The sequence below is a fragment of the Gavia stellata genome, chromosome 20 (assembly GCF_030936135.1).
Source record: "Gavia stellata isolate bGavSte3 chromosome 20, bGavSte3.hap2, whole genome shotgun sequence".
Lineage (NCBI taxonomy): Eukaryota > Metazoa > Chordata > Aves > Gaviiformes > Gaviidae > Gavia > Gavia stellata.
Window position 1 is genome coordinate 203,090 of NC_082613.1, and position 27,445 is coordinate 230,534.

The following is a 27,445-nucleotide window of genomic DNA, read 5'->3' on the forward strand; positions in this document are numbered from 1 at the left end:
AGAACCGCCCCCAGAACGCACCGATACACTTTATTGGCTACAGGGGCGGCCGCGGGCGCCCGAGGAGCCGCTGCAGCGCCGCCGGGGCGGGGGAAGGGGAGGCAAGAAGGGGGGCAGAGGCCCCACTACAGCAGCCGGTGGAGCTCCTCGAAGTTGAGCAGGTTGTTGGCTGTCTCAGACCAGGCTGCGTGGGTCGCGCCATCCATCTCGGAGGCAAGGCTGTTGGTGCTGTCCAGAGTGTGGTTTGTGCCCCCGATGACTGCGTGGCATTCAGGGCACTTGCTCCTCTCCATTGCCCCCCCACAGTTCCCGATCACATAGATATGCCCGTTCCTGCACTTGAACCAGTGGCCGCGGGGACAGCCAATAGCACTGACAATCTGCACCCGCTCAGCTTCAGAGATCCCCAGTCCCGACACAGGCAAGGCAGTGCAGAGCCTCTCCAGGTCTGCCTTCACCGCAGCTTCATCCTCCTCTGTGAATTTCTTTGTCCCTTCCAGGATCGCACGCGCACTGGCGATCTCTGCAGCAAGCGCTGGGGTGATCATCTCACTTGCACCTTTGCACCTTGCCAAGAGGCTCAGCAAATAGGTCAGTCTCTGGATCTCAGACTGCAGGTCGGAGAGCTCCTGTCCTGTAAAACTGAGGCGTGGCTTATCCAGCCACTCCTGGACTTCATCCAGCCGCTTTCTCAGCCCTTTCCTCTCACTCGCATCAATTTTGCTCATAGAATTGGTTAGGTCCGCTACACGTTCGTAGAAGTTAAGCTGGTTCTCAATTAGTCCTATACTCTTCGTGGAGAGATCGGAAGCTTTTAGTTTATCTTCTAGCATGAGGTACTTAAGCGGTAGATTCCTCTGCAGAACAGCATTCCCTGTCAGTGCAGCCTGCAGTCTTTGTCTGCTAGACTCAATTTCCTGTGCTGGGCCTTGGATTTTCTCTTTCACCTTTTCTATCTCGTCTAGCCGCCTTTTCACAATGGTGCCATATCTCAAATTCTTTCTGATGGGCATCTGACAGATAGGGCATACCTTCAGCTTGATAACATCATCATCTTCATCCATATAATGGTCAAGGCCTTGGGACTCAAAGACATGGCCACAGTCTTCAAGCTGTACAAATCGAGCATCTGGGTCTTCCTCAAAGCCAAAAAAGATCTGGGTGAGTTCCTCACGGTCACAAACAAGGCACTTATCTGGGCAGGGCTCTCCACACAATCCAATACAAGGATGGCCACAGCGCAGTAGCTTAGCACATGGCACATTGCAGCGAGGCCTATTGCATGGTTCAGAGCAAAGATTGGTACACTGGTAGTGCTGGCACCGCCACTCGCATGGCTCGGCACATGGAAAACAGCGGTCTCCACATTTCTTTTTACACCTGCTGTGGATACAGTGGTTCTGACATTCCAGCTGACAGGGAGGGCATTCTGTAGTACAAGGCTGCTGACACTTGTGGGAGCAGACCAAGAAGCGCTTGCATGGGCTGTTACATGGCTTATGAAATCTTCCTTCAAAGCAGGTATGACAGGAACCTGAGCATATATGACCACACTCCAGTGTGACAGAACACTTAGTCTTACATTCCACAGGCTTCTCATGTTTCATCTCCTCAGTGATCCAGCATTTAACTTGCTGGTCGTGGCCACATTTCAGCGTGATTGTAACCAGTTCAGGACACCACTTAGTGCATTCCTGCCCACAGAATTTGTTGCATGTGTGCCCACAGTTCAACTTTTTCTGGCAAGGTTCCTGGCAAAGAAACTCACTGTCTGGAATAGAGCATGGCACCATCTGCAGGTGGCCACACTTAGAAATAGTTTTCTCCACTATCACCATGCATGGTCCACAGGGCTCATAACATGACCGTGGACAGCGATGCCCATCTACACAAAGCACCTTTTGACAAGGCTTCAGACACTGATATTCTTTGTGCTGTGTGTCATATGGGTGACAGGCCCTTGTGCAAACATGTCCGCAACTCAACCTAAATTCACAAGGACGACTACAGCCTCCTTCTGGGACTTTGCTGAAGTCTGCTGCTGTAGATACCAGCGTCTTGGTTTCAGGGTGGTTTTGACAGCAAAGCACCAATGAGCGGCCAATGTGACCTTTCTCCCGAAGGGTGTGAATAATCCTGCTCCAGAGAGGAACCTTGCCAAGCATTCTCATATTTCCAATACAATACAGCCCTTTCTTAGCTCTGGATAATGCCACGCATATCCGATTAGGGATCTGCAAGAACCCAGTTCTCTCCTCTTTGTTGCTCCGCACAAGTGACAGCAGAATAATATCATTCTCCTCCCCCTGGTACTTATCTACTACATGAACCTTCACACCTGCAAAGGTCTTGGCTGGCATGAGCTTACGCAGACAGAAAAGCTGTCCCGTATAAGTAGTGAGAATGGTGATCTGAGAAGGTAGATAATCCTGACACAAGAAGTATTTGCACAGTTCCACTACAAACTGGGCCTCATGTGGGTTCTGGTGGCTTTTCCCTTCCTGGATCTCTTGCTCAGGAAAGTCATGTTCCACAAAGAAGAGGTTAGATAAGACCCCCTGAAACAAGAGAAACGAATGTCAGAAACAGAATTCTAGCTTCTGTCACCACAGCCTGTTTCCGTGTCCCTGATTATCCACTGACAGGATGACTCTTAAGGGGAGGACTACAGTATGCAGTTACTGCATGCTTAGGCAATTTCCTCTGAGATTTCCATAGCGTATTCATCAGATAGGAATTTAAGCTTATTAATCACATTTTGGCTTATTAGTGACATTTCAGTATCCTAACATGAAATCAGTTCCTGTGGATGATTTTATTCCCTATCTTTTCAGAGTTTTTTCTACTGTACCTTTTCAGTTTATAGAAAAGAGAAGATTAAGTGCTCGTAACATTTCTCAAAGCATCATAGTTCTGTTTCACATCTGTGGCGTGAACAATGTCTTGTTTTGGCCACGTGGGAAAAAGTTACCAGTGCACAAGGCTTAGCACTCGCCTAAAACTGCCTAGCAAAATACAATGCCTTCTCTGTTACTGCAGTAAAAACATAAAGCAGCAAGGAGCATTGCTCTTCCACCAGGAAAACCAGCAACACTAGGAACTCTAGTAGTCACTTATCAGCTCCAGGGGTGTAGAGTTGTCTGCTCACCTGTTCAAAAATTCCATTTGCCTTGAGTTAGCCAGGACCTTTATTTTTTGCCTATTAACTGGAATTTTTCTACCCATAAGAAATTCTTGGGCTGCATGCCAAAACCCAGAGACTGTTTTTATTAGGAAAGAACAGTTTTTGTAGATCAAACCCAGATCTCTGGTTTTCCAAGGTGTCCATAGTGACATAGTGTCCACTGCTGTACTATTTAATTCAGTGATCACCTATGGTGGTTACTGTACTAGATGGGAAGATTCAATTTTGATGCCTTTTGGTATCTCAAGTTTGTTTTAAGGCCTGATGGAACCATAGGATTCTCCAGAATAGCTTCTCATAGGAGAAATGGAGTAAAATTTTGTGGTGTGCTAAGCTGTTGTGTGTTTTGGGTGGGGTTTTTGTTGTTGGTTGTTTTTTGTTTGTTTGTTTGGGTTTTTTCAATTTGTTTAACTAAAGCATCTTCTACAAAATACTTGATCTGGATTCCAAGATACCAAAAGAGAACCTGCCACTTGCCAGATAGCTTATTCTAATAATTAAAACATCTTCAGTATTAATTTTCTCTTGTCTGGCTTCAGCATTCTGCTGTAGTTTTCAGTATGCTTTCCTCATCCAGTCAAAGACCTTTTAACTAATTAGTACTATCTTTTCATGAAGACAGAGTTACACAGACTAAGCTACTGTAATCCTCTTTCTGTAACTACGTCCAATTCTTTCTCCCAGGGTATTCAGTCGTTTGTGTTTCAGAGAACCAAGGCCTAGCTCTGATACAGCACAGCAGTGTAATCTTGGCTCAGACTTCTGGGGAAATTGTTGTGACAGGTAGCTGTGAGCCAATCTGCAGAACAGGGCTATGCAAAATAAGAAAGGTAAAATTACAGACAGAGATATGATTGTTAATAGTTCCTAGCTTTCAATCTCCTACAATTCTTTTGGTCCCTCTTCCATTTCTCACTGTTCTCTTAAAGTCATCAGTACTGGATCTATTTCCAGTGTCCACCATCACTAATGCCAGAAGAACTACAAACTACTTGCCTAATTCTATATCACACATTTCCTTGATGCAGGTATAAATTTTGGTAACTGAACTTGATCCAAGAATTTGAAATCCTTGAACACTATATTTTACAGAAACTCATTTTAGCCAGTAACAGGGGACAAAAGCAATTGCTTGGATTGCCGAAAACTCACTTTTATGTTCTCATACTTCAGGACAGAGGGATGGTTCTCCAGCTCCTTGTATATATGAGGACTGAGAAGCTGGGCAATTTCAGGACGCATGCGGTGCTGAAACACAAAGCAGCTTTATCAGTCTTAAGGAAGGGACACCATATTTCCCTGTCAATGTTCTGTTGTTCCACTGTACAGACTGTGGCTGAATACAAGACAAGGATGACTTCCCAGTAAGGGTCAAGAAGCGAGTACCACCCAATCCCCACCCTCCCCTGCCCCATCGCTGCCACCAGCAGCAATTACAGGGGGAGTAGTAGCAGAGTATCTTCAAGAAAGTCACTTGGCAAGGTTGTTGGAGTACGAATGCTGGTCTCAGTGCAACCCTAGGAACACTGTTCTAGATAACAAAAGCCAGCACCGCACCCTAACCACTACATGAGCTCTTCTAGGTAGTTTTAATACAGGACTGCTGGAGATAGAACTAACTACTCCAGGCACCAAGAGTTGATTACAGCAATTCAGCAGGAAGCAGCCTGAGAAGACTTGTGCTGTCAGTCTCCAGAGTTCTGGACGTTTCAGATGCCACAATAAGCCATGTTCATTGCACTAAAGTGCTGCAGACAACATCACTGAATAATTGGAAATATACTAGAACACTGTTTGTGGCAGTGTTTGACAGCTCTTACCATTCTTCTCAGGAATTAAATAGCACATTCTTTTCTTTTAGGCTGTTCTGAGAGTAGAAATATAAACTTAAGTGTACTACAAACTTAAAACAACCTAAATGTAAATGCAATGCAGTTTTTTATAGCTCTTCCTCACTTGGTATTTCAGACGGACAAAGGGGAAATCGACTTTCAGCAGCCGTTCAAAGAGAGAGACTTCCAGATTGAAGTTCTTGGCCAGGTCATACACATTTGCACTAGGCTGCAGCTGAAAGAGAAGGGATAGGAGGTCCATGTTTTAGCACTTTTCCTATGTATTAGTAAGACTTTTCACTCATCTCTATTTCTGTTGCTGGTTCCCCATAGAAATGCCAGAAACTGGATTCTTGCAGAAGTGCTAAATATCAAAGTTAGGTACAGTCACAACTGAAGCGGATACAAGCGTATGTAAAATCGTTATCAGTTAAACAAGACAAGTCCCACAGGAGCTCTACTCCAAAACTATAGGAGACAGGACCTGTGGTACCTATGGAAGCTGGGGAGCAGTCAGTCTTGGCAACCTTTCACATAAGGTGTTGATTTAAAGATTCTACCTCATTTACACAACAGTTAGAGACATTAGTCATGGATGTTACCTGCTGGTGATCTCCAATGAGGATGAGATGCTGGCAAGCTTTACTCAGAGTAGTAATGGTGTGAGCCTCAAGCACCTCTGCTGCCTCTTCTACAATGACAATTCGTGGCTCTACTTTTTGCAAGATCTGACGGTATTTGGCAGCACCTGAGCAAGGAGAGAAGATAAACCTTAGCGGAATATATTACATGCAGGCAGCATGACAGGAGTTTTCAGGGACGGGAGTAGGCTGATGTCCCAGAAAAGACTGCGGTTCTTCCCAAGATTCCCCATTTCAAGACTCAGGTTTTTGAACTTTAAAACAGTACCATACCAAGGATGGCTTCTATATGAAGAGTTATTAGGGAAGGCAGGTGGGGATTAGAGTCCTGTACCTGCCTTGGCCCTTGCCCGATGCTCTCTTCAGACATAAGATACCTACTGAATACATTGACCAACACACATAAATAAACCTAAAATTGTCTCTCCAAAGGGTCATACTACAATGACCTTTACACTATCATCACGAGAAGGTGATGTGGGGATAGCAGTGCAGACATTAGCTGTGCTGTACTCAGGCACAAGAAGTGAAGCATTTCTATTAGAAGAATGCTACTGGAGATGGAGCGAGTGCAAGAGTGCACAGAAACTGCTCATGCAGTTAACTGCAACTCGTACAATAACCAAAAAGGGAGTCAGAGATTAAGAAGGCTGCAGACTAATGCAGAGCCTGACCCAAGCTGTCAAGCAGCACATGATACTAATCTTTTGGCAACAAGGTCCTTTAACCATTACTGGATGCAGAGCAATACTGGTTTGCTTCCCAACTGCTGTGCACCTGTAGTTGTCATCCCCACGACTTGGGCCTCCTTGAGAATGCAGAGATCTTCCTGCAGCCTCAGTTCTGTCAGCCTTTCTGCTGCTGCCTGATACTGCTGTTCATGCTGCAGAATCTTCCGTCGAATAACCCCCTGATAGGTCTGCAGCCAAAGCCTGAGAAGAAAGTGCCATTATCACACACAGCAAGGGGAACAGGACAGTGATCCACAAGTTCTGACTGGATTCAGTTCAAAACTTCCTCTGTGTCTTTCGGGCAAAGATTATTAGCATCTCTGCTTAGTCCCAAATACATACAGCGGAGATGACACCACTGCCCATGCAATACAGGGAAGGTAAGAATAAGCATGTTCAAATACGGATCTGAACAGATATGGACAGAAACACCATGGCTTGACAGAAAGAGTTTGCAAACTGGAACAGTCATAGGAAACATTTGCCTGACAGACCCAGCAAAATAGCTTTGTCACCTGTAAAGCCTCCAGCGGGAGCTCAGGTCAAGTTGCCACAGATCCTGAATAGCCTTGGCCTCCAACTCTGTCATTGCACTCAGTTTACGGAGCTCAACCTTCATCTTCTGTTTCATTTTCTTCCTCTGGGCTGCAGTTATCTGCAGGAAAAAAAGCTCCCCAATAAGCAGTTACAGCACAAAGATTCTTCTGTATTAGCATCCCCATGTTATTCTTTACATAGTCAAGCATAGCCAGAGCATGCTAGTGCATGCAGTTACCTCCCACTGCATAGTATTCTGTTGTGGCTGGGCTGCTCCTTCTTCCTGGTCCTCCAGCTTCAGAGCCAACAGCACACTGGCTAGTTCATGGACAGCTCTGTGTTCTTCCTCCTTCCTTCCCTGAGGCTTTGCTGCCTCTTCATCCTCAATCACTCTGTCAGCTTGAATCAGGTCAGCCTCCTCTGGGATCTCCAAAAGCTCCTCTTCTGCTTCACCTTCCCACTCCTCCTCTCTCTCCTGCTGACCACCTGTGAGAGTCACCAGTCACATGCAGTTAAGCCACCACCACTCTGGTAGAATCACAGTGCAGCAGTCAGATCACCATGTGGAAATTAAGGTTAATCTTCTTTCCACTACCTTACAGTATCATACATCTTCCAGTGTCTGTTAAGTAGCAGTGTCTCTTTTCTGGCACATGTGCACTGCTTAGGCAAACACACCTGTAGAGGATGAGGGTTTTTTTTTTTGTCTGTTTGTTGTTTGGGGTTTTTTTGTTTTGTTTTTTTTTTTTTTACCTGGATTCTCAGCCCCTATATTCTCTGCAGCATTCTGGGTGAAGACAGTTACACCAAGGCCCAGCCACTCCAGAATCATTGAGTGTTGTGAAGCACTGTAGTAAAACTCCCCATCATCCTAATATAAGGAAAGTCAAATCAGTCAGGCCTATTGCACTTCAGAGTCTTAGGATGATGCCAAAGCAGCACCTTGCAGCAGCAGGCAACTAGGACAAGTCCCCTGAGAGACCTCCAGAGCCAGAAAGTCTGAGCAGCCTCAGATCTTCAGAGAAAACATCCCTCCTCCCCTTCAGCTTAAGAGGCTTTCATTTGGGCACTTGTATTTTTGTGCTGATAAAGATCCCTTAGAACCTCTGCAGTTTAAAGGAGCAAAATTTAAACCCTCCACCTGCCCCACTCAGTCTAGACCACTGTGACTTGACACAGCTTGCTATTCACTCCCTCACTTTCCTAGTAGCCAAGTGATGCTAAAAAGAAGTGTGCTTGGGGAACCTCAGACTCATTAGCAGAAAGGGTAGTAAGCATACATTGGGACTGCTTGACTCAGAAGAAAGGGACCTCTCTTACCAGACCATTCATCAGACTGTCCCAGTGCTGGGGTGCAATGCATGCTTCCAAGTGGCGCTCATGCAGAACTCCATACATTGTGCATTCTAAGTGCTTTGCTCCTGCATGGAGCTCCTGCTCAGCCTGTTTCATCTCACTGGTTATCTACCAATAACAAAAAGAACAGAGGCATCATCATACTCAGAGAAACAAAGTTAAGAAACAGCAGGACAAGCAACTGATAAAGCGAACAAGGACAGAAGAATTAAGAGGCTGACTTCAGTGTAAGACAAGGTGAAAGAACTTGTGTGGAGGAAGTTTAGCTAGCTCCTCCAATGCACAGGCAATCCAGTCCCATCATCTCCAGTGAAGTCTGCACGTACATTCACATAGGCTCTGCGGAGATGCATTGGCAAGTTGTACCGGAATTCACATTTCTTCCTCAGCTCCCTCAAGGTGAATTGCTTCAGGACCTCACTGCTACTTCTGCCCCCAACACGCACCATCCCATGTTTTTGGAATGTGTATATTCCTGGGAATAAAAGAGAATTATTAGTACTAAAGAGGCAAGCTGTTTTCTGCAGTAGGACAAGGGGTAGGGAGAACACCCCTTGTCTGCAAATGCTACACTGGATTGGTCTGAGTGAACTTTTCTTATTGTGTATCAATGGGGCTAGTCACTAGAAAAAGCCAAAAGGGCAGGTCATCATGCTGGAAGATGGGCGGATTAAGAGTTATAGTATAATTTCTACCTGACCCTCCATCATACTTGTCAGGTACTCTTACCTTCCAAGAACTGATCCAGTGCATGGTTAGTGTAGCAGACTATAAGGATGGGAGACTTCTGGACAGTGCTTTGCCACACATGCTTATTAGTCAAGAGAGCCTGAACAATCTTCAAACCCACATAAGTCTTCCCTGCAAAACAAGCTCAGAATCAGAAAAGGGTAATCCACCCTCTACAGAAACAGAGTAATCATCAAAAACAGACACAAGACTTTCTTCTAGGCTGCAAATCCGATCTGTACCAGAAGCGCTGACCCCACAGGTAACTAGTTTACAAAATGTAAACAAAGTACTGTGACACTGTCTTTCTAGCCTGTAGCTCAGCAAGGCCATGCTCTGCAAGAATGTTGTCTTTCAGTTAATACACTGGACCTGGACCCAGGTTTTCCTCCACAACTGCGTCCCCCAGCCCACTCAGATACAGGCTTCATACATGACATTTGGCTGCAAATGGAACATCCATATACTAGTGAAAAACAAGCAGTGGTGCTTGTTGAGTTCAGGTACCATTTAAAACAATTACAGTTAATCTTGTAATGCTTTATTCACGCAGAGGATCACGGCTGAACACTCCCAACGTTCTAACATGCTATGAAGACAAATAGGACTGTTGCACAGCAAGAAGTACCATGTTACCAAAGATGGTTGAAAATTTTTTCACCCCAATACACAAGCAGAGCCAACAGTGCAGTTGGTGTCTACTTGCAACTAGGTCGGACTAGGTCGGCAATACATAAGATCAGATATGGGTATCTGAGGATACTTCAACTTTCTCTACAGCTCATGTTCACTAGGCTACTCAAGCATCAATTAGGCATGGGACTAAAGCTTTGGAGACAGTACAGCTGGCTTTCTCTGAAGTTAATCTCTCTAAATGGGGGAATCAAGAACTTAAATGACAGCAAATGTTTCTCACCGGTCCCAGGAGGCCCTTGGATAATAGCCAGCTCCTTGGTGAGTGCAAGACTCAGTGCCTGCATCTGAGACTCATCTAATCTCAGGGTTTCCATTGAAGGCCACTGGTTGGGATCTAGAACACGGACACTTCGCCTTCTCAAATCATCAGGGTACACCTCTTCATCTGACAGGGGATCTTCCATCAAGGGTGCAAAGTTGTAGACAGTATCCATTGTCAGGTATGTTGGCTTCTTCACCTGTGCATCACATTCCACGATGTACTTCTGGAATGGGATATCTTTTTCCTGGATTTCCTGTAACCCTTCTAACACGTGCCGATAGGCCTCAAAGTAGGCAGTTGTCTCTACCATGAGGAAGGAGTCTGAGGGCTGAACCTCTGCCAGCAGTGCCTGGCTCTGTGCATTAAAAGATAGCTGCACAATCCCGTGGGCAAGATCTGCATTATCACGGTTAGAAACAGTGGCAAAAAGGCATGTTTCAAAGTGATCTTTGGACATGCAGATCAGGGATCCATATAGCAACCGTTTGGAATTCTGCCATCGTACAAACTTCAATGGCTTTATGTCAAACTGGATCTTGTAAACAATACCAGTTGGGGAACAGAGAGGGGTAATAATCCGTGTGTCAAAGTAGATCCTGATATCATCAAATTTTTTCTTTCTCAAACCTTTGTCCTCAAAGCTCTGCAAAAGCTCCAAGATACCTTCCCTTAAAGGCCTTACAAAGTCTTCTCTCAAAAGCCGGAAATGGGTGTCAAGGTAAATGCTGGTGCTTTCGTATCTTCCAGAAACAATATTGGGACGTAGAAAGGGTTTCTCATTATGGTGTACCTCATTATATGTTGGATAAATGGTCATCGTATGATAGCTTTCTTCCTGACCATCAGTCCGAGGCTGCATAAGAGTATAGTTATCAGCCCTCAGTGTGCCTTCACGTCTCTTCTCCTGCAGATGCTGCACAAGCATCTGGACTTTATTTAGATTCTTCTCTGTTTCTTCTGTGATGTCCACACCAGAAGCTCTCAGGGCATTTATGGATGCTGGCAAGACTGTCAAGAGAATGGAGGTTTTCTGCACAGAGCTGGCTGGGAAAATACTGATCAGGTCCTGAAGAAGTGAAATGATGTTGCTAATATGCACAGGGTACTGATGACGTACAGCAGGGACTGCTTCTGTTACCATGTCAGACACATACTGTGGCAGACAGATCCTGAGAAAGTTGGACTCCTTCACCACTCCAAGAAGCTGTTGGACACTCTGTCTATCCATTCGGGAACTGCACGCTTTTCGAAGCACCTGGCAAACGAGCTGAAGGAAATTGGGTTTCATAGCTGTTTGGGAAAGAAGTTCCTTCAAACCCGAACTGGAAGCAAGTGTGATGACAACTTCTGAAGGGTCTTTCTGGAGGAGACTTTCTAGGAATTTATAACCAATCCTTTTGACTTGCTGAGGCTGCTCACTGAGCTGGGCACCACCTGGGGTAGGGTTCTGGTAGAAATGAGAATTCTCCCGAGGTTGCATCCTCCTTCCCCTACCTTCATTTTCCTGCCCATTCCTCAGCCCTCTAGCTCCTTCCTGGGCTTGTCCACCTTGATACCTCCTTCCCCTACCCACATTTTCTTGCTCATTCCAGGGTCCTCTGGCCCTCTCATGTGCTTGTCCACCTTGATACCTCCTTCCCCTACCTTCATTTTCTTGCTCATTCCAGGGTCCTCTAGCCCTCTCGTGTGCTTGTCCACCTTGATACCTCCTTCCTCTACTCTCATTTTCTTGATCATTCCAGGGTCCTCTAGCCCTCTCATGTGCTTGTCCACCTTGATGCCTCATTCTCCTTCCCTCATTCTCCTGTTCATTCCAGTGTCCTGTGGCTCCACTGTGGGCCTGTCCACCTTGGTTTCTTGGTTTATTCTTGCTTGGTTGAGGAACCCTCCAAATCCAATCACCAAATCTCTCTTCTCTTTGCCCAGGTAGAATAGTATAATTACTGGCTTGGGGGCTTTCCCCTAACTGAGCTGCCTGGCCTGACACATTATTTGTTCTGTTTCTGCTTCTTCGTGTAAAGCCAGTATCCCAATGATCTGCATGCCCTTAAAAAACAAATAAATAAAGACACTCCTTAATTATAAATCAACCACATTAACCTGCCTCCCAACACAAATGCATGAGCGTTTTGGCATGATATTCAGCATATTTTGGACATTTAGCATCAAGTTAGAAAACTACCATTATATTTGCACCCAGACTTTCAAATTGGTGTTTCTTTTGTATGCATTTTTCTAACTGAGTGCCACGCCTAGAGTTCACTTAAGCTGTTAAGCCATGAAGACACTAAAAAACTAAACCCTTTTCCACAGAACAGAAACCAGAATTCAGAAAGGCCAAAGATGAAGTTTCCTGCACAGGACAGGATTTCCTCACAAGTTAGCTGTCATTAAAATAATTACAAAGGCAGCAGCAGCTGACTTCGACTGTATATAGCAGAGTTAAAACACAGACCTCCTGGACAAAGTCCAGCCTCTCAGAGTAGTAGGAAGCATAGACTATGTAAGTCTTTGTTATGCTCTCAACAGAATAGTTAGGGAAGCACTAAACACTAGTAGAAAACAGTTAGCAAAGAGATTTCTGCAGTACATCATCACCTCATGGCCCCAGCCAGACTCCGGGGGCAAATAAGGAAGTGCTGGAATTTAGGCTTGAGAGGAAATGTCACTATACACAGGCAGGGAAGGAGTGGATCCCCCCCGTACCAGCACGATCCCCCGGGCCTTCCACAGCCTTCTGCCCTGCATTCACCGGGCGACCCTCACCTCTCCCTCCAGCTCGGGGCTGCTGGGAGCAAGGCTCCCGCCTGGCACCCTCCATCGCTCGGCCCGGTGACTCCTCTCACGATGTCGCAGGTCTCCGGGTCGAGGGCACCGTTCAGCGCTGAGGGCTGCACCGCTCCTGCACCCGAACACAGGCGCCGTCGTGCCCGGCGCTGCTGCGCCCCCCGCACGGCCCGGGAGCCGCCCCAGGCACAGCCCGCCACCGACGAAAGTTTCACTTTCCAGTTCCCCGCAAGGCCCGCCCCGCCGTCCCCGGCTGCGGGCCGCCCCCGGCCGGGGCAGCGGCCGCCGCCTTCCCCCGGCCCCCGCCCACTCCCGGCGGGCAGCGGGCAGCGGCCCCCGCCCTCCCCCGGTACCGGTCGTCGCCGGCAGGCAGCGCAGCGTCCCTGATACAGAGCCTCTCCTCCCCCCTCCGGGACCAGCGGCCCCCCGTGAGACAAGCAGCTACCGCCCGACCACCGCCAAGCGGCCGCCCCCAGCACACCCACCTGGCGCCGCTGCTTTCGGTTTCCCTTCCGCCCAGCAGGGCGGGGCCAGCCGTCGCCCCACCCACAAGCCCTGCCCTGGGCCGGCTCCGCGCATGCGCGACCGCTGGCTCACGTGGTAGCGCGCAGTTCCGGTGCGGGGCTGCAGCCATGCTGCGGAGTTTGGGCCTGGTGGGCACTATCGCAGAGGGGGATGTGGGGCCCGAGGACCAGGAGTCTGGAGCCTCCGAGGATGAGGAGGTGGGGCCGCGCAGGATTTATTGTCTGGGTCGTGAGTGCGCCGGGCCGGGTTGGATCGCGTTGGGCCGGGGTCGAGGTCGGTGCGGTCCGGTTCGACTGTCCCGCCGTCGTTGCTCATTGGTGTTATCGCAGGAGCTGCGCCGGGCGCCGGGCCCCAGACGGCGGGGCCCCACAGGCGGGGACTTCAGTGCCTCCTTCGTCTTCGGCGAGGTGGAGGCCGGTGGGGAAGGCACCTGGGCAGCGGCACTGCGCCAGCTCCGCGGCAAGGTGAGGCCTGGGGTGGGGACCGGGGCTGCAGTGCCTGAGGCCACAGTGCACTGCGCTCTCCTGGGCTCCTCTTACAGCTCCTGTTTTGTGATTTCCTGCCTAGAGAGCAGCTACGACGCTGGATGAGAAGATTGAGAAAGTGAGACAGAAAAGGAAGTTCCAGGTCAGGGCCTTTCTTTCTCATTACTGAAAACACTGGTATGGGTTTGGCCTTCTACTGCGTTCCCTCAGGCACACAGACTCTGAAAGCATCCTGAGCTGCAGTGCTCAAGCCACAGCTCATCACCTCGACAGGGTTTGCAGCCACACCTGGTGTGTTGCTGAACTAATGAGAATGCAGAATTGTTAATGCAATTAAGGTTATGCAAAACCATGCATCTGTGAATGGGCTTATAATAACCACACACAAAAGCTCACAAAGGATAGAAGTTTCTTTTTTATCCTTTCTTTTTAAAACTTTTTTTAAACCTTTTCCTAGGAGAGAGAAGCTAAACAAGAAAAAGCAAGAGGTGAAGATATGGAGACTGAGGATAATCAAACCAAAAAGAGGGAATGTGAGGATTTCAATAGGGATGAAGAAGAAGATGTGGAGTCTCAGTATTCATTGGATGATGAAACTATCTTCACAAAAGCAGGTATTAGCAGTACATATAGAGATGGTCAGGAGCAAGAATCTGACTGTTGACTCACTGGAAAAGTCTGTAGTGAAGCCTTGCTGGGAGTGCGCAAGAACCTCTCATTTCTTGTTATCTTCCTTCTGCGACATTCCTTCTGATTTTGGTCAAGCTTATTTTCAATGGTAGCCATAGTATTTTAATTGAACTCATCCCTGACGAAGGATATTTGCTTGGCATTTTACTCCATTGCATGCCTGTACTTGTTTCTGAGGCTTCTCTGTGAGTAACTCATTTAGAGCAAAAAGTATGATATGAAGGTGGTCACCATATCTTGTTATGTGTTTAGCTGTGCTTGTTAATTCCTGTCACATTTCTCTTCCTCTGCAGATACGGTTAAAGTGAAGGAACGGAAATCGAAAAAGGGAAAAACGGTAAGTGTTGGAGAGAGTGACACTAGGTCATTCTCCAGTGTTTCTTCAGGAGGAATTTGATTTTGGTTAACAAACTGTAGCTCAAAAAACAGCCCAGAGCTCTTTGATAACATGTTGTGTTGTTGCCTGTGTCGTGGCAGTTTTGTTGTTGCTGTTTCTAGGAAGCGGAGAGCTTTTTTGAAGATGCCTCTCAATATGATGATAACTTGTCATTCCAGGACATGAATCTTTCACGACCTTTGCTAAAGGTATTTATCTAGTTTAGTTATTATATACGTTACTCTGAAGAATGTTGTACAGCCTCTGCTCCACCAATCAAAACTGTCAGATTCCTCTTCTCTTTGCAGCCTCTCTGAAAAGTAAATTATGTAGGAGCTAGTGTGATAGTCCTTTAGGAGCTGTTATTCCCAAATAATGGAAACCATTCTATGATTTGCAATATGTCAACACTATCTTGAGTGAGACTTGTCACAGAGTCATAGAATGGCTGAGGTTGGAAGGGACCTCTGGAGGTCATCTTGTCCAACCCCCTGCTCAAGCAGGTCCACCTAAAGCTGGTTGCCCGGGACCATGTCCAGATGGCTTTTGAGTATCTCCAAGGATGGAGACTCTGCAACCTCTGTGGGCAACCTGTGCCAGTGCTCAGTCACCCTCACAGTGAAAAAGTGTTTCCTGGTGTTCAGAGGGAACCTCCTGTGTTTCAGTTTGTGCCCATTGCCTCTGGTCCTGTCACTGGGCACCCCTGAAAAGAGCCTGGCTTCATCCTCTTTTCACCCTCCCTTCAGGTATTTATACACATTGACACGTTCCCCCTCTGAGCCTTCTCTTCTCCAGGCTGAACAGGTCCAGCTCTGTCAGCCTTTCCTCCTACGTGAAGTGCTCCAGTCCCTTAATCATCTTTGTGGCCCTTTGCTGGACTCTCTCCAGTATGTCCATGTCTCTCTTGTACTCGAGAGCCCTGTGCTGGGCACAGTGCTCAAACTCTGTCTGGTATGGCCACACCGTAATTGCTCATCTTCTTTGTAGGCCATCACAGCTCTTGGCTTCAAGCAACCAACCCCAATTCAGAAGGCTTGTATCCCGGTGGGTCTTCTGGGGAAGGATATTTGTGCCTGTGCTGCCACTGGGACAGGTAGGGGGTTGAGCAGGGCACAGGAAACGTGGAGACTTAGCTATTCACAATAATTGGTAATTTTTGGTAATTCTTCATAATTTTCTTGTTTAGGTAAAACAGCTGCCTTCATCTTGCCTGTCCTTGAGCGTCTCATTTACAAACCTCGTCAGGCTCCAATAACACGGGTATTGGTTCTAGTGCCAACACGAGAACTGGGTATTCAGGTGCACTCTGTCACAAAACAGTTGGCGCAGTTCAGCAGTGTCACAACTTGTCTTGCTGTAGGTGAGTATTAAGTTGCTTTTGTGACGTGTACAGCTTGCTGTAAACTGCTGTACAGAACTTGGAGTTCTTTGTTATAGAACTGGAGGCTATACGCTTATTGCAGGCATGCTTCTAGTAGGTGTGCTGTGGTTTAAAATCTCACTTTCCAACACCGTGCTGTACTTTTTGTTTGTTGGTTTCTGAGAAAGAAAAGGTGGGGTCACTTTTAATTGTGAATGTGGTATTAATCTGAGTTGTTTCCCATTCCTCAGGCAATTTGGATCTGTCTACTCTGCTGCAGCCTGCTTAGGGAGTCAGGAGTCTGTGTTTGCTCTCTTTCAGGTGGCCTAGATGTGAAGACTCAAGAAGCAGCTCTGCGCTCTGGGCCAGACATTCTTATCGCTACTCCTGGGCGACTGATTGATCATCTCCACAACTGCCCTTCTTTCCACCTGAGCAGTGTTGAGGTGCTGATTTTGGATGAAGCAGACAGGTAGGCTAAGCAGGACAGTAGTGAAAAATGAGATGGTAGTTTTCTGCTTTCCTTTTCCCATGCTGTAGGACAGTCTTTGTTGCCCTGCCTTAAGTAATGTTTCTTAGCTAGAACCAGATGAAACTGCATTATGTTGCTGTTTTTCTCCTGTGTAGGATGCTGGATGAGTATTTTGAGGAACAGATGAAGGAAATAATCAGGTTGTGCTCCCACCACCGTCAGACAATGCTTTTCTCTGCCACAATGACAGAGGAGGTAAGACAGGCTGCTGAGAAGCATATTGAGGCAGAAAGTTGAATAGAAGTTTGTTTAATCTTTTACCAGAGATTATGTGGACTTTTTTTTCTTAACCTGTTTTGGTAGGTGAAAGATTTAGCTTCTGTTTCCCTGAAAAATCCCATCCGAATTTTTGTGAACAGCAACACGGATGTTGCCCCTTTTCTGCGGCAGGAATTTATCCGGATCAGACCCAACCGAGAGGGAGACCGTGAGGCCATTGTATCAGGTTAGCGATGAGCAAAGAAAAGCTGGAATTGGTAGGTGACTATGAAGCAGGTTCCTGAGAGGACTTTCTTTCAGCTCTGCTGACACGAACCTTCCCAGATCATGTGATGCTTTTCACCCAGACCAAGAAGCAAGCTCACCGTATGCACATCCTACTTGGGCTGATGGGTCTACGGGTTGGGGAGCTTCATGGAAACCTCTCTCAGGCACAGCGGCTGGAAGCACTCAGGTATTAACGGGCTTAGTTGGCAATCATAGGCAAAAAAGAAGTTAGGAGTTGGAAGTTTTAGGGCAGAAGTGAATTGCGGTATTCATTGCTAATGCATTTGCTATCTCTGCTCAGGCGCTTTAAGGATGAGCAGATCGATATTCTGGTAGCTACAGATGTGGCTGCACGTGGACTTGATATTGAAGGTGTTAAAACAGTGAGTATTTGCAGTGCTGAGCTTCTTAATGAGTCTTTTAATATCATTTCCTTACTAACACTGTTTCTGGTATAGGTAATCAATTTTACCATGCCCAACACCACCAAACACTATGTTCATCGAGTGGGTCGGACAGCAAGAGCAGGCAGGGCTGGTCGTTCAGTTTCACTTGTGGGTGAGGAAGAGCGCAAGATGCTGAAGGATATTGTGAAGACTGCCAAAACACCAGTGAAAGCCAGAATTCTTCCCCAAGGTACGCACTTCACTGAGGTAAAAAGTGGGAGAGCAGTAGGCAGGGAATACCATGGTACAGAGGGACACTAAAAAATGTGCTGAAAACCAAGATGGACTTTACAGGAACTGCTTCTGGTTTTCACACTGTATCGTTTTCAGATGTCATACTAAAATTTCGAGAGAAGATTGAGAATCTAGAGAAAGATGTGTATGCAGTTCTGTGCTTGGAGCGTGAGGAACGTGAGATGCAGCAGTCAGAGGCCCAGGTAAGGGGTTTTTTAGGATTTTTTTTTTTTGCTTTAGTTTGTTTTTTTAAGATCTGGAGTAGATAACAGTGCATAAGTACATTAAGGTAACTTCCTTAACCTGCCTACTTTATAAAAGGAAGAGAGAGATATTTTTTAGCCACCATGAGCTCACTTGCCTGAATTATTTCAGATCAATAGGGCAAAGAAGCAGCTGGAGACAGGAAAACAAGAGACTGTGGGTGAGGGTTTGGAGCGGAGCTGGTTTCAGACCCGTGAGGAAAGGAAGAAAGAGAAATGTGAGTCATGACACTGCTGCCATGTTAAATTCCATAGCTGCAACTGGACTCCGCTCTGTACTTTAAGAGGTTCTTTATTCTGTGTTTTTCTTTGTCTCTCCAGTGGCTAAAGCCCTGCAGGAGTTTGACCTAGCATTACGAGGCAAAAAGAAAAGGAAGAAATTTATGCAGGACAGACAGAAAAAAGTCCAAATGACAGTGAGTACATTTATGGACAAGCGAGACCCTCGGTGGACTATCCTGGTTTTCCCTTAGCAAAACCTCACATCACTGTAAACTTGCATTTTAACACGTTTTAGCCGGAGGAGAGGTCACAGTTTGAAATCTTGAAATCTCAAATGTATGCTGAGCGGCTGGCAAAAAGGAATCGCCGAGCAAAGCGAGCCAGAGTCTTGCCAGAAGAGGAACCAGCAGCAGTACCAGCAGGTGGAGACTTGCTTTACAGCTGACCTACCTTATGTCAGTTTCTTTGTTAGAAATAGGTAAACTAAACTAATTTGTATAGAGGGAGACACTGATCTTTGAAGGAATGGTGACCGGTGCTGGCCAGGGTGTGTGTTTGCAGAGAGGAGACATTGCTTTTTCCTGATGTTAGGCTAATTGTTGTGGTCAAGGCTACTGGGCTCTAGTATACAAGATGATGCTGTGTCTCTCTCTTTACAGCCAATGTTCTGACTGTTGTCTCTGTGTTAGGCCCCAAGCGGAAGAAAAAACTGTCTGTGTTTGATGAAGAGCTTACCAACACAAGCAGGAAGGCTCTGAAGCAGTACCGTGCTGGGTAATGTCTGAGCAGTAGTACATTAGTCCAGACTTCAAGTGGGAATTTTTTTGTATCTCTGGACTTTCTCAGGGATACTTTGACTGATATTGGGGGAAAAGGTGGGCAGAGCAGAGAAGGGCTTCTTGCAACAAGTACCTGTGCTATTGACATACTTCAGTGGGTTTTGTCTTACCTTCTCCCCTTTCTCTTAAAAAGCCCATCATTTGAAGATCGAAAACGCTTGGGTATGGCCCAACGTAAGAAAGGAGGAAACTTCAAATCCAAGTCCAGGTATAGCTCCTGTTACTTTCTTATTCAAGTTGTGGGGTGGTTTTTTTTTGCCCTTGCTAAGGCCCTTGCTAAAAGGCTTGTTGGTTCTGCAGTAGCTTACTCTCCTACTGCAGGTCTGATGCTGGGGGCAATCAAGGATATTCCCCTTTAATAGTACATTCCTAGGCTTCTACTTGGGAGAGTATTGCCTAGAACATGCTCAGTGCTGTTCCTTATTTATCATTGAGAGTTGGGCTGGTGGAATGTCACTTCAAATATCTTCTCTTTCAGGTACAAGAGAAAGTAAGAATTGTTGGTAATTACCGAATGGGTCATCTGGACAATGCAGACACTTCAGAGACACTCTCCAGGGCCTGGATTTCTTTGTACTGTGAGGAGACAACTTCAGTAGAATTGAATAGTTTTTCTTCAAGTTCGGGAATAGCTTTAGAATGTTCATTAATACCTGGCTGAAGACCCTGTGTGAAAACATCTTCAGCCCATGCAATAAAGGATTGATTTTGGTTTTTTTCCTAAAACGTTTGCTCTGTGTAGCTAGAGTAACTGAGAGCTGGGATATGTTACATCTTTCTATCAGACTTTTAGTTCACGTAAGTCAAGTTGTCTTTAGGGCAAAAACTGGAGAACACTTACTGCTTTGTTCATACACTTCTGTGATCTTAATTAATATGGCTGAAAAGGATTTCTATGGTTGAGAGCCTATTTCTAAAATAGGGAAAGAAAGTTTCTCAGACTGTCACAAAGATGGCTTCAGAGATAAGTCACAGGAATTAAAACTATTCTCCAGGAGGCTACTATCTGAAGAAAGGGTTATCTCCAAAGGGGGCAGAAGAGGGGCAGACAGCTTCCTTCTAACTGAAAAGAAAGCAGCTGTAAGCTGAGGCAAGAAGGGAAGACTACAACCAGAATGCAGGCCGGTTTACATTATTGTATGCAATTAATGATAGGTTTGCTCATCCTGTTTGTTTTTTTACTAGATCAAGCAAGTTTATTGCATGTTAATAAGCAGTAGCTCAATGCAGAGCATCAGAGATCACTATTCCTAATACAGGCACCATTGTACTTGTTCCAGTGTGAATAAAGCAGGGAGAATTCTGATCAGTAATCCATACTTAATTTCATCAAAATGTTAAACTCTCTCTTTGCATTTTTACCATCTCCACTATCACAACAATTTTTTTAAAATCAGCCTTAGGAATTAAAGCATATCAATGAAGCTTACCATCAGGAACACAGACCAACATAGACTTAAGTGGCTCAGACCAACTGTTAACTTCTGAGCTGTCACTACGAAGTGAGCTTTTTGCTTCAAACCTGCTCTTCTGGGGTGAAGGAAGTGCAGTAGTGAAAGGTAACAGCTGCACTCATGAAATAGACCAGCACAACAGTGACTCAAGAGTATTGGGTTTTCCAACTTTATTAAAAAGGGGCAAACTTTACAAGCAGTAAATATAAAATATACGTAGCAAAGTTTTGACAGGTGGTACTGCTCAGTATATTCCCTTAATCAGTCTTCTCACAGTTCAAACATACATTATAGAATACCTCATGGCCTTGGTGGACGCATGCCAGGTGGAGGGGGTCCTAGGAATGAAGGAAAGAGTTGAACACTGAAGAGGAAAGAGGAAGCAAGGCTAAACCAGAAACATGGGGACCTTAGGACCCCTTTTTTGTCACTGAGGCATTTACTGACAACTAGCATGGCTAGGGAGGCATTGAAACATATCGCCCTTCAAATATTTTATTTGTGTTACAACTTCGTGCACTTCTAGGCATTTAAGATAACCTCCACTCACCTCTCATTCCCGGGGGTGGTGGTCTCATGCCTGGTGGGGGCATTCCCATAGGAGCACCTCGGCCAGGTGGCATTCCCATGGGTGGGCCCATAGGTGGTCTCATGCCTGGAGGAGGTCCCATCATTCCTTAAGCCAGAGAAAGAACAAGCATATAAATCCAGCTGAATATTCAAGGCGCTAGCTGGATATTGGAATAATCTTACATAATACCAGATCTTCATCAGACTCAGATAAATACCTCTTTATGACCAATTTTGCCACATAACATTAACTCCTTGCTACACTACTCTACAGCGTAATTCCTACCTGGAGGAGGTGCTCCTCTGCTCATGGGTGGGGGAGGACCCCCACGCCCTGGTGTGTATTGAGTTGGGGCTCCTGCTATGCTAGCAGTGGCTGCTGCAGCAGCAGCTGCAACTGTTCCACGACCCTGAGGTGTCATCACCTGCAAACAAAATAAACAGGTTCACAGAGAAACAGCACAACATCTGCTTTACATTAATAACTAAAAAAGCAAGATTTAAATTATTATCCCTTCAGAAAATTAAGCCAGTTTCCTCTTAACTATTAAATAATGCTACAAGCCTGTAATACAATTCAATGGATACCACTTGAATTCTGTGCAAGAAGCTGCACTTTTCAAGCCTCTTCTTCCATCATGTAAGATAAGAGTTCCTATGGGTATCTAGTACCCAAAAAGCCTCGCTAGGCTTAAACTCCCTGGTAACAGAATTTAAGATTACAGTTCTTCCACTCCACCAATTTCTTGCATCACATTGGTACCAAGATTTAAAAGCCACCCCAGAATATACCAGACAACTCTTTCCTTTTAATTGGTCACAGCATCTCACCTGTTGGGATGGTCCTCCCACTCCTCTGACAGGGCCAGCTAATCCTGCTGGAGCCTGTGGCATGGGTGCACCAGCTGGTACTCCCCTCCCTGCTGCTCTCCCAACTCCAGGTCCTCCAGCAGCTCCAGCAAGAGGTACCCGGGCAATTCCAGTCTGAAAAGAGACACCCCCCCAAAAGAAAGATCTATCAAAACAAAAATCCTCAGGTCCTAGTTATGCCCACAGCCCTCCTCTGTTCAGTTAATGTCTGAGCCCACAAAGGGATTAGAACTTCCTGCAGTGAAATGGGTTGAACCTAATCACAACAGCATCTGAAGTCTAGGACAATACTGTAGTAGCACTCTCCTGCAAAGAAGCAAATTTATCAGACGTCCCTTCCTTAGTTCCGCACTCATTCTCCTTACATCTTTTGGAGGTGGTCCTTCAACTGTCATGGACACCAGGTTTTCTCCTCGCAGCAACACGAGACCAAGGACTCGTTTCTCCTCCCGCTCTGGCTGTTTTGAATTTTTCGGTCTAGTGAGAAGAGAAAGAAAACATTGCAAGACAGAGGAAAAAAAAAAATATAATATATGACTAGGCTACTCCAGAGAGGAGAACCTACTGTAAAAACCGCATTTTTATATGCCTCAAACTAAGCATGCAGAGAAGTCTAAACACAAGATGCATATTATCGCCATGACTTTCTTTCCCCCGAAGGTTAACTGTTACAGCGACTATGCTGGCATCCCATAAAGATGTAGTTCGGTTATTAGGAAAGAACTGAAACGACGTGCCCTTTGAACCTTGGTAGCCTGGCGATTTGAGAAACGAGACTAAAACCGCGGCTATTTCTGCAGGAGCTGGCAGCAGCCGTTGCCCAGCTGCTGCGCCGGCTCCCCGCGCTGGGCGGGCAGAGGGCCGCGGGGCCTCCCGCCGCAGCAGAGCGGCGGCAGCGCGGGCAGAGGGGAGCAGGGCTGGCGGGGCACGGCCCGGCGCTCCCGCCGCCCGGCCCAGGCCGCGCCGCTCACTTGATCTTGCGGAACTCGTCGCAGTCGCAGAGGATGAGGTTCATGTGCTTGTCGAAGGCCTTGAAGGTGCCGATGAAGACGCGACCGTCCTGCAGGATGCACCGCATGCGGTAGTCGATGTGCTGCAGCATCTTGCTGCTCTTCCCCACCGTCTGCAAAGAGACCGCCATTGCACCGCGCGCCGGGGCGGAGCGGGGCCCATTGCACCGCAGCCGCACTCGGCCCTCGCCGGAGCGCCCGGCTCACCATGGCTGCAGCTCTCCACGCTCCCGCCCGCCGCCGCCGCCGCTCGCTCCCAGCACGCCGCCCGCTCCGCCGGAAGCTCCTACGCGTATCGGCCGCGGCGCGCGCACGCACGCACGCACGCACGCACGCACGCACGCGCGCACCTGCCCCGCCAGCGTCGCGCACCGCCCCTTCCGGCGCGCGATGGAGGCGTTTCGGGGGGCGGGGACAGGCCCACCGGCGCGAGGGCGGTCCGGGAGGTGCTCGCCGGCTGGGGGGGCGCCGCGCCGCGGGCCGCGGCCCTGTTCTCGGTCTCGGTCTCGGAGGGGCGGATGTCGTGCGCGGGCGCGGCGCGGCCCCGCCCCAGTGTTCCCTGCCAGCCCCGTGCGCAGTGGTCGACAGAGCTGCGGGGAAGGCCGCTCTGCATGAGCTGGTGGAGACCTGGTCCCGGGCGGTCACAGCCCGCCCCGGTGCACCGTTGGCGCGGGGAACTGACGTGGGCCCCTCCCGGGGCGGCCCCGGAGGAGCGGAGGGCCGCAGGGACAAGGGAGACTCGGTTAACGTAATTAATTTAGGCTGCCGAGGGGCGTCTGGTAGGGGGCTGGGACGCGGGCTGTCACGCACGAGGGGTGGCGGCCCCGGCGGGTTCCCGCCGCGCCGCGCCGGGGCAGCGGGGCGGGGTCGGCCGCCCGCGGTTTCCATGGCAGCGCGCTGCGGGCGCGTGACGCGCGTGACGCGGCCAATCGCCGGCGAGGTGGCTGAGTGACAGCTGGCGGCGCCAGTGGCCAGCAGCGCCTTGGCGGGGCCGCCGGAGCTGCCGGGCGGCCGGAGCGCGGAGCGGCCGCGGCGGGGCCGGGTGAGCGCAGGGCGGCGGGCGGGGGTGGGGAGCCGCGCAAGGCCCGCGGGGCCCCGGGCGACACGCCGCTCTCCGCGGGTCTGGCGGGCCCAGTCGCTGGTGCCGCCTTCCCGGGCCCACTGCGGCGCCGCGCCCGTGGCCCTTCCCTCCGGCGGCCTGCCCCGCCGGGCGGCTCTGGCCTAGGGTCGCCTGCCGCGGGGTCGCCGGGCCGGCTCTGCGCCCGTCCCCGCCGCCGGAGCTGTCGTCGTGCTGCGGCCGCTGGAGCTGCGGCTCTCGGTGCGCGCGGGGCCCGCCGCGCCGCCCCGGCTGCCGGGCGTGAGAGTGGGGAGGGGCCGCATCGGGCCGAGGAGGCGTCCGAGGAGGGCGCAGTTCGCCGCTCCCCGCGCGCCGCGTGGGCCGGAGGCATAAAAAGGACAGCGCTTCGTCCGAAAAAAGCGTTTAGCGCCTTAAATCGAGTTTGGGCCAGAGCTTCGGGAGCTGCTGACTGGCTGCTTTCAGCTCTCTGGACTGATGAAAAATAATAAAAAAACAGTTCTCTCTTTTTGCCTGTTGCTATCAGTTTCTGTCTTTGCCAAGAGACGATCTCTGCCCAGCTGTGTTGGAATGCACGAGACGCCAGTCCATTGTCATAGGCTTAGTGTTTTACAGGCAAAGTGCAGCCATGGAAGGCCTCTGGAGGAATGTAGGAGTCCAGAGACGGAGAATCTGAGCCACCTGGTTCTTTGGTTCCTCTAGTGAAGTATGTTTCTCTTTGCTTGTTATGTGAGGTAATGTAGAAAACTGTGCATAGCCCTCAGGTTGGAGTCCGCTGTCTGCTACCCCCTTACACTGTTTGGTAAGGGAAGCTGCCTTCTCTGCACACTTGTCCAGTGAGTCACTCTGCTAACGTCACTTCCACCTTTTGTCTGGCCTGTTGGTACCACCATCTGGGGACCTGCTGAGAACTGACTAGGATGTTTTGTTGCATCTACAGGTTTCAGTAGCTGCAGCTATTCGCTTGTTGACTGGGAGATTCTACCAGGCAGCTTTTCTTTTTCATGGAATGTTCTTTCATCCTCCTCATTTTCATTCTGTGTGCAGCACACTTTGTTCTCTATCTGTAATGAAAAGAAGATTGAGTTTGTGAATAGGGAAATTCTGCTTAAAATACTCTAGTTGTTTTAGCTTGCAGCTTTTCAGAAGTCCCTTGAATAGTGTGTTATTAGTGGCTCTGCTGATTTCTCCTTGCCTTGCAGCTACCCCTACGCCACTGCTTTGTATGAAGGAACTCGCTCTGCAAAAGCAGAGTGAATTCATCTTTGATGGATTTCAGCTTGGCTGCTGTCTCCCTGTATAAAACTGTGAGAGTTGCTTACATGCTGTTGTTGAGAAGAATGTGCTGTGAGAGACCCGTAAGTGACTGATAATCACAATTATGCAAAATTGCAGTCTGTGCTTCTTCCCAAGAGCTTCTGAACAGTCATTTTATCAGATATATCACTGGTGCACTGCAGAATATCCATTGTAAAATTTAACATCTGTCACTTCTCTTGTCTGCAGACATACAGTGAAATCTTTTCAAAGAACGCTTTTGACAGACAACCTTGTGTTAGGAGGCTGACCTGAAGTACCCTTTGTATTTGTAGTCCGGTCTTCATTGTCCTCTTCTGGAAAGCTGCTTCTGCTGAGCCACTGATCTCTGTAGGTCCTTCAAAGGGTTGTTTGACCCAGACTGAAGAGTTCCCTACCTTTTCTAATTTTTAATTCCTGCTTGCCTGGGTTCTGCTTAGCCAATTCATTTTGATGTTTGAATCTCTTCCTCGGTAGGCTCATGTGGTATCTGTTCCATGGTGCTGCTGTGCAATGAAACAGTCCTTAAGCTCTATTTCTTTCACTGCATATTTGCTGTGCCTTGTCTACAGTTTGGAATAGGGAAAATGGTTTCCAGTAATGAGTTGGTGCTCATTTATGGAAGAAGTTTGGGACAGAAATAGTCTAATGTATCATGGTGAGTTACTTTCTGAGTTTGTATACAGCTGAAAGCTTTTTTTGAGATATGAAGGTAGTGTAATACAACTTGATTGGTTACTGTTTTCAGTGGCGAGGATATCAAGGGAGCTGCGGGTAAAGTGCATCGCCTCTGGGAGCTGTGGGCCAACCTCTGCAGTACTTTTTTGATGAAACAGGAGACTTTATTTATATGGCACTTAGGGATATGGTTTAGTGGTGGACTTGGCAGTGTTAGGTTTATGGTTGGACTCTATGATTTTTAAGGGTCTTTTCCAACCTCGATGATTCTACGATATCTGCAGGATTTCCCATAATATCAGTGTTTTTGTTTTAATGTGCATTTCCTCTCCCTGAATGATGCACGTTCTTTGCAAGGGAGAAGACAAGTTAGAGATTTGTAAAGGCTTCTACCTATAGTAATCTGGGCATCTTTGTTATGGCATATAAAGTACTGTATTTTCTTATACTCTTCAGTAGCAACTTGCAATGTAAGTTGCAGTACAAATAAAAGACTATGACTGTACTGCAAGAATCTGAAGGGAGAAGTGGGAATTAGATGCTAATTACTCATGGGTATTTTAGTTAAGAGTTGCAAATTCAGTTCTTAATACTCAAGGAAGTGATCTTTGAGCCTTGTGTCTTCACTGTGCATTTGCTGTGCCTTGAACACTGAATGGATTTAGATGGCTTCTAGTCGTGACTTGTGGGAGAAGTAATTATCTGTTCAGTTATTGCAAGCCAGTCTGATTATTGGAGATGACGTGTGCTTATGCCATATGACTAAGATTTCTCAGGCTTTCAGGTTTAGGCTATCATAGGCTTTAGATGCTGAATGGATAACAGTGAGGGGAAATCACATACCATTTGGAAACTGCCTGTCTGTTTCTAGACTTAACGGATGGAAACCTGTATATCCTGCAGACCTGGGGGTGTTGTGCAAATTGGGGACTTTGGGGAATATGTACAGAGCTGTGCTACTGCTTGTATACTAGGAATTGCCATAGTGTACTTAAAGATTTAGTTGATGAGTTATCCCTGTTTTGAGCTATTGCTGCAAAAGCCATTTGAAAGACTAATTTATTTATTTAATTATTGTGTGTGTGTAATTCAGGACAAGGAAGTGAGGAAGACTGTTTCATAGTTTTATTAGGTTCATCTATCTCTTTGTGAGACAGAAGGATCGGGTAAGCTCCAAATTCTTATGGCTGATGCTACAGAGTACAGTGGTTCAGCAGGCTTTCTTTGTTCTGCCTTGTCTTGTTATTACACTGTACTTGGATGTTAGAGAAAGATTTTT

At 47.6% G+C, this 27,445-nt stretch overlaps 3 protein-coding genes across 4 annotated transcripts; 1 reads left to right on the forward strand and 2 right to left on the reverse strand.

Moving 5' to 3' along the window:
- Positions 1-88: 88 nt before the first annotated feature.
- ZNFX1 (zinc finger NFX1-type containing 1) lies at positions 89-12,789 on the reverse strand. Its single transcript, XM_009821479.2, has 13 exons — positions 12,735-12,789; positions 9,927-12,014; positions 9,011-9,142; positions 8,608-8,756; positions 8,246-8,389; positions 7,679-7,796; positions 7,164-7,411; positions 6,904-7,043; positions 6,435-6,589; positions 5,619-5,764; positions 5,141-5,251; positions 4,337-4,432; positions 89-2,558 (listed from the first exon to the last, which is right to left on the reverse strand). The coding sequence occupies exons 1-13, from the start codon at positions 12,787-12,789 to the stop codon at positions 126-128; spliced, it is 6,015 nt and encodes a 2,004-aa protein (XP_009819781.2). The 3' UTR covers positions 89-125.
- Positions 12,790-13,387: 598 nt separating this feature from the next.
- DDX27 (DEAD-box helicase 27) lies at positions 13,388-20,247 on the forward strand. 2 transcript variants are annotated; one of them, XM_059827108.1, is made up of 21 exons: positions 13,388-13,477; positions 13,610-13,744; positions 13,848-13,907; positions 14,223-14,379; positions 14,749-14,792; positions 14,954-15,040; positions 15,819-15,924; positions 16,018-16,191; positions 16,513-16,663; positions 16,819-16,918; positions 17,027-17,168; positions 17,243-17,396; positions 17,511-17,592; positions 17,668-17,845; positions 17,986-18,092; positions 18,265-18,370; positions 18,474-18,568; positions 18,670-18,796; positions 19,064-19,148; positions 19,347-19,421; positions 19,692-20,247. In XM_059827108.1, the coding sequence occupies exons 1-21, from the start codon at positions 13,388-13,390 to the stop codon at positions 19,705-19,707; spliced, it is 2,271 nt and encodes a 756-aa protein (XP_059683091.1). In that variant the 3' UTR covers positions 19,708-20,247. The 2 variants fall into 2 exon arrangements, with proteins under 2 accessions (XP_059683091.1, XP_009805747.2); XM_009807445.2 differs by having other exon boundaries at positions 13,388-13,744.
- Positions 20,248-20,819: 572 nt separating this feature from the next.
- On the reverse strand, positions 20,820-23,371 carry SNRPB (small nuclear ribonucleoprotein polypeptides B and B1). Its single transcript, XM_059827247.1, has 7 exons — positions 23,325-23,371; positions 23,079-23,230; positions 22,473-22,584; positions 22,069-22,221; positions 21,524-21,662; positions 21,218-21,343; positions 20,820-21,005 (listed from the first exon to the last, which is right to left on the reverse strand). Exons 1-7 carry the CDS (start codon positions 23,325-23,327, stop codon positions 20,968-20,970), a joined length of 723 nt encoding a protein of 240 aa, XP_059683230.1. The 5' UTR covers positions 23,328-23,371; the 3' UTR covers positions 20,820-20,967.
- Between the last annotated feature and the right edge of the window lie 4,074 nt (positions 23,372-27,445).

Excerpts from the sequence above, each read along its gene's own strand:
- DDX27 (XM_009807445.2), top strand. The coding sequence starts at position 13,388 with ATGCTGCGGAGTTTGGGCCTGGTGGGCACTATCGCAGAGGGGGATGTG. Across the intron at positions 17,397-17,510 it reads CAGCGGCTGGAAGCACTCAG|GCGCTTTAAGGATGAGCAGA; the intron begins GTATTAACGGGC and ends ATCTCTGCTCAG. Across the intron at positions 18,569-18,669 it reads AGAAAAAAGTCCAAATGACA|CCGGAGGAGAGGTCACAGTT; the intron begins GTGAGTACATTT and ends AACACGTTTTAG.
- SNRPB (XM_059827247.1), bottom strand. Across the intron at positions 21,663-22,068 it reads TGGGAGGACCATCCCAACAG|GTGATGACACCTCAGGGTCG; the intron begins GTGAGATGCTGT and ends TTTTGTTTGCAG. Across the intron at positions 21,344-21,523 it reads CAGAGGAGCACCTCCTCCAG|GAATGATGGGACCTCCTCCA; the intron begins GTAGGAATTACG and ends CTCTGGCTTAAG.
- ZNFX1 (XM_009821479.2), bottom strand. The coding sequence starts at position 12,789 with ATGGAGGGTGCCAGGCGGGAGCCTTGCTCCCAGCAGCCCCGAGCTGGA. Across the intron at positions 8,757-9,010 it reads ACTGGATCAGTTCTTGGAAG|GAATATACACATTCCAAAAA; the intron begins GTAAGAGTACCT and ends TTTTATTCCCAG. Across the intron at positions 5,252-5,618 it reads TCATTGGAGATCACCAGCAG|CTGCAGCCTAGTGCAAATGT; the intron begins GTAACATCCATG and ends CTTCTCTTTCAG.